The sequence below is a fragment of the Trematomus bernacchii genome, unplaced genomic scaffold (genome assembly GCF_902827165.1).
Source record: "Trematomus bernacchii unplaced genomic scaffold, fTreBer1.1, whole genome shotgun sequence".
NCBI lineage: Eukaryota > Metazoa > Chordata > Actinopteri > Perciformes > Nototheniidae > Trematomus > Trematomus bernacchii.
Window position 1 is genome coordinate 432,575 of NW_022987942.1, and position 9,725 is coordinate 442,299.

Sequence of the window (9,725 nt, forward strand, 5' to 3'; positions counted from 1 at the left end):
TTCAGTTCTAGCTAAGGGCTTACTTTGTTTTGATCCCGTCAGTTTTATTTGAATGTGAGTGTGACAAATCCCTATGCTCAGGTCCTGTCTCACACTGGGACACACAGAAAGAGACCGGACGTTTTTACCAAGGACAATTTATCCAATGAACATAAAGGTGATGGGATTAAACATGTTCAGTCAAACCTGTTTAGGGGTTTGAATCTAATGGAGCTGCATGTCAACTAGGAATGCTTACAAGTGGGTTAACCTGAGGCCCAGCACAATGGGACACCTGCTTAATAAGGAAACATGAAAAGCTGCTTTACTTTGGTGTAAAGGGGATTTACTTTGAGATTCCAAAACACAAGCAGCAGGAGCTCGCTGCCTTTGTTCCTGTTGAACCCTGGGCATTCTTTGAGCAGGATCAATATTTGATTCTTGCGCGTGTCAGCAAATACAATTAATTTGTCAGCTGTCTTGGCGCTATATCAGGAAATGTTTGACTGTGACCCCCAGGCTCAGTGGGAGTGTGGTATGAAGGAGGGTATATAAATGTCCAGGCAACAAAAAGGGGCCACAGTCCGCCTGCCTGAGAGACTGTCACACACACACACACACACACACACACACACACACCAGCAGAGACAAGGTAAGACAGAAGACTCACTCTGAACATATTCACCATGGAGTGTGTTACAATGTACTGTAAGTCGTTGTTTTGATGTGTGTTTTTGGGAAACAAGGTATTTTTAAAGACTTGTTTTTTAAATTACAAATGGTTAACTAATGCTTGATTTTTTTTTTAAGACTAAATATCCCAAATGTGACACTTGAGCCCGTCGTCACACAGAGAAAAATGTCAAACGTTTAACTGCAATGATTGATTTTTCTTTGTTGACTAAATATCCCTACATTTCTTCATAATTTAAAGATATTTAAGGACAGATACAGCAATACTACTGGCTGGCCGAGAACTCAATGCTCCATAGTTTCTCTTTTTTATCTGGACTTATAACTTCTCACTGTACATTTTATATGTAACTTTAATTGAATATGTCATTCTTGCACACTAAATGTAAATAATATCCCAATTTGATATGGTGTTAGCTGTTATTTAGCCCGTCAATAGTGTTCTATTCATCAGATAGTTTACATATTTCTAGAGTCAACTTTTACATTTTCACTCTTTTAGTTCTGCTTTATCTTCTAATTTGAGATGTTTATATTGTATAATTGTTTATTTTCTATTCTTTTTTATTTCTAATTATGTGCGATACTTGTTTTACATGCTGATGCAATTTGAAAACATTTCCTTCTTCCTCTGCTGTGATAGGCCTTTTTTATTTATGAATTTTTTTTGGTTAACTGTTATTTAAAGTGTAGTGCCTGTGCCCTGCTGCTGCACAGTGCAATGTTTGTATTTCTATTTTATATTAAAAGTTTACTAACATGTCTAAATTGTACATCTTGACACAAAATCACTGTTCTTGTTTATTACATTTCTTTGTGCACGCTATTTTTCAGAACATGTATTAGTTATACTTTTAAAAGATGGTGGGGACACAATTGGCAGTATTCTGTTTGTGAAGTTATATTCAAACAAAGTCAAGATCTTTTATAGAGTCCTCTGCAGTATCAATAATGTCTTTTCTGATTGTCCAACAGATGCATCTCCCCGCTGTTCTCTCCTTACTGCTGGTCGTCTCCACTGCCCAGGCCTTCCAGTATACGGAGCTCGCTCAGTTCATTGACAGCCATCAGGAAGAATATGTGGAGGTACAGTATGATACTGTCAGTATCATTCTCCTTCTTTGAGCAATACCTAAAGACTCAATTCAGATTATTTGTTATAAATGTGCTTCCTCATTTATGCTTAAATGCTCTCTATACCTTTGTCTTACTGATTGTCAACACTGTAGTTTTGCTATATAGCATCCGTCATGAGAGGGTCACTCTCGCTGAGCTTTTTCCTGATGGAGATTTTGTTTTATGGTTGGGGGTAAAGCCAAGCCACTTCAGGCAAATATGTGATCTGTGGTATCGGGCTATATCAAAAACAGCCTAAACTATGAGTTTATTGTAGCTTTAACTATAGCTTTTTGAATTGAACTCAAGGAATCTAGGTCAATGTAGGTTTAAAAAGAATAACGTGGTTATCATTTCTTTTTTTAAAGATATTTATTCATGTTTTTGGTCAGACATTTACTTTAAAATAATAGTTAATTGAAAACAATTACAAGACGGCATATGATTCAATGCTGTCATCAGTCATTTTGGTAAACTTCTCAAATAAAAAACAACAGAAAACAGAAAAAAAACAAAAAACAACCCTAACAGCATAACGAACATCAGGTACCTGTTCCTATATACTCATTTAATCCAGCTACTGTAGTTACAATAACTATTCTCTAAGTGAGACCTTTTTCAGTGTTTTCCTTACTAAGTCAAAAGAAATAAAAATTAGAAACAGGAACAGAATCTGATCATCTTTGCTCATGTTCTGAATGTGTGTGTCTGTATGTTTGTGTTTTAGACTCTGCGGGACTGGGTTGCAATTGAAAGCGACTCCAGCAACGTGATGAGGAGGAAAGACCTGCATCGCATGATGGAGCTGGTGGCTCAGAAGCTGAGGCTGATGGGAGGGACAGTGGAACTGGTTGATATCGGGGAACAAGAGGTCAGTGACAGGCCTTCTCTCTTGGCCCCTAGAAGTTTATTTTAATAAATGCTGTGATACTGAGACATAAGAGCATAGCATATAATAATCACCCTAATTGGCTAAAAGATATTCAGTATTTCATACAGACTTGAGTCAGAGGCAAATGATCTGCTGGGTCCGAAAGGCAGTGGACTAAATCCACCTCCTAATTACTGACTGAGACACATGACAGGAAAAAACATCCCATACTTGGAATACTTTTTGAATATTCCTTTTTATATTTGTGAAGACCACAAAACGTTTCATTCATGAGAGCTAAACGGTCCCCAGTAAAGAGAAAAAAGAGAGCAAGAACAAGAAAACGTATTTTCTCATTTATGACCTGCTCGCTGCACATTATCCCTTGATTATACATGACACACTCTGCAGATCATTGAAATGTCTTTGATATTTAACCCTCCTATTGTCTTCGTTTCCCCCCCTTACTTTGGTGTTCGCGGTCAAATTTGACCGGTCCTGTTGTAACTGCTATTACATTAACACAAAAACCATTAATCATCACCAAATTTAATTTAACACCCTTTCAAACTGTAAATATTGTATCAGACTACTGGTATACATGAACAACTGCAGTAAATATGCAAAGAATAGACACTGAACATGTATTGCGTGTGCCAGGTGTGATCCATGTGGGGGGATGGGCACAAAAGAGCGGGACATGTGTCAAATTGTTCTGTGTGTGTGTGTATGTGTGTGCCAGGTGTGATTGACATGGGGGGATTGGGCACATAAGGGGGGGGGGACACATCTAGAGTGTATGTGTGTGTGTGTGGGTGTTTGTGTGTGTTTGATCTGATCCGGATGGTTATTAATTCCTTTTCTTTATGGCGGTCATTTTTCACCGGGAACACCATGGGTGTTACAAAGTTGACTAAATCATCCAAAATTCAATGAAAGTGGTGATCAGCTATTGTATATGTTCAAATGTCTACTGTGAAGGATATCATAAAGCCTTAATGCAATCGAATGTAAAACAAAAAAGTTATGATTGATGAAAGTAGTAAATCGGTCAGATTTGACCCGAAGACAACAGGAGGGTTAATAAATGTATAAACAGGTTGACATTGTGCATTGTGTGTACATCAGTACTGGTCAGGTGGTAGACGTTACTGTTGCAACGTGTGGAAGCAAAGCTCCTGAGAAGAGAGAACAAGATGAGGGGCTATCAGTAACTCTCCCTCCTGTGTGCAGCTTCCTGACGGACAGACGCTGCTGCTGCCTAAAGTGGTGACTGCCCAGTTTGGCACTGACGTAAACAAACACACAGTGTGTGTGTATGGTCATGTGGACGTCCAGCCAGCCAAGCTAGAGGACGGCTGGGCAACGGATCCCTACAACCTGACTGACATCAACGGTAACAGCCTTTAAGCCGTTTTGTCCCCAATGAATGCAGTGATAGCAAACTTCATTTTAAATCCAATAGGTCTTCAACGTTTACAAAGTTACGAAACACTTCAGCTTAGGCTAGTATAAAACAATGCTCAAAACATCTCAAATATTCATCCTGATGGAATGGCGGTGCATTGCGTTTGAATATTTGTATTCAGTATAGACACAGCCTATAATATAGATTAATTAGGAACTGAAACAAGCTGACACACACACGTAATACTGAGAAGATTAAATAATAATAATGTGCCAAACTTAACACCAGTTAAGGGGAAATTAAAGTAAAGTAGATCTTAACTTTCTTTTCAGTTTTTATTTCATATCACAATCATAATAACTAAACCTGATAGCTCAGTGAGGATCAGTACAAATGAGGGTTTGACTGACGTAGTTATTTAGAGACGAATAAGGACTTTTTGTACCAGTGTTAAAAATGAATAAACTGGAAAGCGTCACAATGTCCAGAATAATCCAAATGACTGATCGAATATATTAATCGATGTATATAATGACTCTTTTCCCTTTCAGGTCATCTTTATGGAAGAGGAGCATCAGACAACAAGGCCCCAGTGTTAGCCTGGATCCATGCAGTGGGGGCTTATCAGGCCCTCAATATGGTGAGACAGTCTGCAAACACTGTTATAGTTTTGAATGCTTCAGATAAAAGAATCCAATGTGGGCGCTGCAGAGGCAATGTGACCTTAAAGGACAAAGATCTAAAAGATATCTCTTTCTTGAAATCCTTCTGTGAGCAGACTCTTTGACTCGAGTAAAACACCGTCCTCCTTTCTGTCCACCAGGAGCTGCCAGTGAATGTGAAGTTTGTCATCGAGGGTATGGAGGAGACGGGGTCTAACGGCCTGGACGCCATGATCCTGGCTCAGAGAGACACCTTCTTCTCTGACGTGGATTACATCATCATCTCAGACTGCGGCTGGCTCAGCCGGCGGCCCGCCCTCACCTACGGCACCAGAGGGAACTGCTACTTCTTTGCTGAGGTTTTTTATGCATACACTCAAAACACAAAGACAAACTGAAACATCAAATTCTTAAACAACAATTTATTGTTTTAAAAAAACGTTGATTCTAATTCTCCAGTCATACACACACTCTAAACCTGAGTGTCACTGAGCTCTTTCATGTGTGCAGGTTGAAGGACCTAAACAGGACTTACATTCGGGTGTTTATGGAGGCACTGTGATTGAACCAATGACTGACCTCATTGGCATTCTTGGTAAGTGTTACACATTCATCTATTCATTCACTTATTCATTCATTCGCTGACAGGAAGATAAGACACTTACCTGCATCAGTAGGGCCTTAGCAATATGCCAGTTACCCAAACTCTAGAGACTAAGAAGAGGTGTATAAATAATAGCTATCGCTTTTCAGTTAACCTGTATATCATTAATGCTAATTGATAGCATCCTGCGCTAATATAATGCTAATAGCTATTCGCAATTCAGAGGCTGGTTGATTTTAACTGTAATTTTAAATCAATAAAATCTGGCACAATGGCACCAATGAGAACCCCTTGGAGTTGTGCACTCTATTATTCAGGCTTCTTTACTTACTCCTTCCTCTTTTGAGAGCCATTCCTAACTTGTGTTGTGTGAAAACCTAAGGCTTTGCAACAAGAGTTTATTAGAACGTCTGTACAGCAAAGTGATGCGTATCATTAAAAGTCCTAATGATGTTGTACAGCACTCACGGAATGCCTCATGTCCAATCAAATTCCCTCGTCAGAACTACCTGTTTTATAAAACACAATATTCAACACAAGTATTATCAGCACTTAGCCCCTTATTCACGATGTAACATTACATTATTAGAAGATCAAATACATTTTTCAGAAATATGTTCAATTGTTTAGTGTGTAGTTTAGGAGATGTTATAGTAAATCCATCCCAGCTCCCTTCTCTAAACTCCATACAGTGTGAGATTATTTAAAACCACAACAAATGTATTTTGTAATTCCTGGTTTCAGACACACTGATCAGTCCCAGTGGAAAGATCCTGATTCCTGGGATCAGGGAGGCTGTGGCTCCCCTTTCTGATGAGGAATGGAAAAGGTATCAGGACATCCAGTTTGACGTTGAGGACTACAAGAACAAGATCGGTGTCAGCCAGCTCATGTACAGCAATAAGGTAAGAGCTCAATCTTGAACATTGTTAAATTATACTACTTTAAAGGGCCTAATTTGACATTTAGAGCATATGAATGTGTCTGGGTCTGATTGGCTCCACAGCTCATAACACGGACATAGCTGGGCCAGCGGCTAGCAGCTAACAATGTAAACCTGAAAACAGCAGGATTACTTTCGAAATGTATTCTGTTACAAATACACCTTGTGTTTTACTATTACTTACAATTACTATTCCTATTCTTTATGTAACTAATGAAATACAGTTTTTTTTCTGTATTCTGATAACGTTACATGTAATCCGTTAATCCCCAAGCCTGCATAGCAGATCGTTGATTGCTGCTATAATTATGCACTGTTACAGGATGTGTATTTTGTAAATTGTGTTATTTTCTTTAATGTTTTTTTATGCATGCTTATTAGTTCATATTAAGGTGTCTTTGGCTCTTTTCTGCTGTAACAAATGTACATTTCCCCTCTATGGGTCGAATCAAGGTAGTCTGATTCTGATTCTGAATGTCGTTATAAAATCCTAAAAGCAAGCTGGACACAACAAGAAAAGGGATTATCATGGTATGTCTCCTGCAGGTTGACCTGCTGGCACACAGGTGGCGCTACCCCACTGTCACCATCCACGGCATAGAGGGGGCCTTCTCGGACCCCGGCACAAAGACTGTCATCCCGGCTAAAGTTACTGCTAAGTTCTCCATCAGACAAGTCCCAGACATGGACCCTGCTATGGTGAAAAAACAGGTACATGCCTAATGATGCCTAATGTCTAATGATGTCTTTTTTGAGAGAAAACGTATACTTTCTTTTCATAAAATATCTCTGCTGTTATCTTGTTGATTGGATACTTTAGGTAACAGACTACCTTCACTCAGTGTTTGCCAAGAGGAAGAGTCCCAATAAGCTGAAGGTCACCATGGTGATCGGGGCCAAGCCCTGGCTGGCTGACACTCAGCATCCTCTTTATGAGGCGGGGAAGATCGCTATCAAGAGAGGTACAGAACACCCCCCCACGACCACCTGACATTCACACCTCACACCGCACCAGAATCCTCTAAATGTGATTCTTTACAGACCCAAGATTTCTCACCAGATATATATTCTATAAACTCAATCTTGTTAGTTGTTCTTAGTTATTTGTAAGACTTTCCCCTTACAAATAAAACTAGATCATGGTAAGGATAAGTAATTCAGAAAGCATCTTAGCCCTGCAAGGAGTAGAGAGGACTTAAGGGTTAAAAGTTTCTTAAGCAGAGGAGAAAGAGAAAATGATATCCAAACACTGAATGTATCAAATGAGCTAATAAAACAAATAGGGTGTTATTGCTTTTGGCTTGTCTTTTATTCATTTTGGATTACCTTTATTGTTGATACCTGATAAATAACACTGTGATTTAAAATATACATCTCCTCCAGTTTTGACATGGATGCTGACCTGATACGAGAAGGGGGGACCATCCCCATCGCCAGGACCTTCCAGGACGTTTTGGGGAAAAGCATCATCATGATGCCCATCGGAGGCTTCGATGATGGGATGCACTCCCAGAATGAGAAAATGAGCAGGTTTGACTCCATTGGTTTACCACAATTTATTTTATTTCCAATTCATTCACAGTAAGCTCTAAATCAGTCTATTGGAGGGTTACTGTAAAACAACACCAGCTGCAGGGATTTATTCAGAAGGCAATCGGCAGGAGTATAACCCAGGGCTCACGCAGTCTTATCATCTCTTACATAATCCTTAAACCTTATATTATATTCCAGGATATGTTCAACACATTCATAAGGATAACATGAATCTAATGTCAATACAAATACGACAAAAGATCACAAAAGAGGGCTGAAATGCTTTCACAATGTCAGGGTGAATGTTTCAGCTCTAAAGTGTTGGTATTAGGGTGTTGCTGTAGATAGTGGTGGATGTTTCTAGAACTTGAGCTAAATGGAACTTGAATGTGGTTCAAAATGTAATCGATTTCCTTTCCAACTGTCTGATTCACAGCTGAAACAATTCAGGTGTTTAACCATTTCCTTCCTTTCTTCTCTCAGGTACAACTATATTGAAGGAACCAAGTTATTCATCTCCTACTTGAATGAAGTATCCCAGATTCAGAAGACCAGTGTGTGATGCTTCATTGAATTAAAAGCCTCCTAATACATTCCAGCTAACCATGAATCCACCTCCCTGACACAAGCCTGGGTTTATGTGCCAAAGTACCCATTATATTTCTATCATACATTTGTCTGTGTGTTGCCAAACTCTTATTTATCTCCATCTATCTATCTATCTATCTATCTATCTATCTATCTATCTATCTATCTATCTATCTATCTATCAGACTGTACTGTACATGTGTGTATGATGTAGTAAAAGCTGTACAATGCAACATCTGTGTATCATTTTTTTATTATAGAGAAGAGTGTGAAAATGTCCCTTGATGAGTGTCACAATAATGAGACAAAGTCACCAACGTTGTTCCTTTCGTTATGAGACATGTATTAACCACTCAAACATTTGTCGAGACCCGGCACATGAGCAATTGCAAAAAATGAGAGATAGAAGAAGAAAAGTGCATATGTATTGACCCTTCCTGTAAATACAGCAGCAAACTACGGGACACAGTTCCCTCTCTCCAGTAGAAACAAGAACAGTCGTACCTTTTCAATAAACATGGTGTCACATTTAATAAAGAATCAGTGCAAAAACTGAATTTCGATATGTACAGGATCTGTACTGAAGGACGTCCACAACCATTGTCAGAGTTTACTCTACCAAAGACAAAGTACTGTTCTGACAAATACATTGGCTTGAATTTGGCTATCAACATTTTTTAATCGCCCATAGAAGATGTGCTTACTTGTTTTCCATTTGTTTCTAGAATCAAAAATATTGTCTTATATTCTCGATACTAAAAAAATATACATTTCTGAAATGTACTCTAATGATGGCACATCAATCTGTAGGGAAACAGCTTTGAACACAATTTGGATCGTCGGTATAGATCATTATAACTCCATTCTCCCTGATTGTAGACATGTTGGCTATCTTCTGATCTTCAGACATCCCAGCAGGAAGTAGTAGGGAGGGTCCCTGGGGTTGTGAAGAAGCCGTGTGTGACGCTTCAGCGGCCTGATTCACAACACCAGCTGACCCTCCCCACCAGAGATCACAGTTACTGCCTTCATCTGTGAGCGGCAGACACTGTGGAGCCTCAGATGCAGATGAGGTTCATCCACCTTTATTCAATCATTTATATAGAGACCATCCATCGTCTTTATTGGCCTTCAAATACTCACCTCCTCTGTATACTCCTCTGCTACCACTGTATGACTGACTGTAGTCCTCATGTGGTTCAAAGAGAGACACACACTGGACACGGAGGGTGCAGTACACAGAGTGTCCACTGGAGGGAGCTCTCTGCTTCACAGGCTGATCAACTGATGACAGGCGGCCTCACACCTGACTAAACCTGCGGGAAATA

At 39.4% G+C, this 9,725-nt stretch overlaps 1 protein-coding gene across 1 annotated transcript; it reads left to right on the top strand.

Moving 5' to 3' along the window:
* The first annotated feature begins 230 nt into the window (after positions 1-230).
* On the top strand, positions 231-8,593 carry zgc:114181 (uncharacterized protein LOC619255 homolog). Its single transcript, XM_034115558.1, has 13 exons — positions 231-240; positions 543-631; positions 1,648-1,758; positions 2,516-2,659; positions 3,893-4,055; positions 4,619-4,707; positions 4,891-5,088; positions 5,240-5,324; positions 6,078-6,238; positions 6,823-6,987; positions 7,097-7,228; positions 7,649-7,806; positions 8,293-8,593. The coding sequence occupies exons 1-13, from the start codon at positions 231-233 to the stop codon at positions 8,369-8,371; spliced, it is 1,584 nt and encodes a 527-aa protein (XP_033971449.1). The 3' UTR covers positions 8,372-8,593.
* Positions 8,594-9,725: the final 1,132 nt, after the last annotated feature.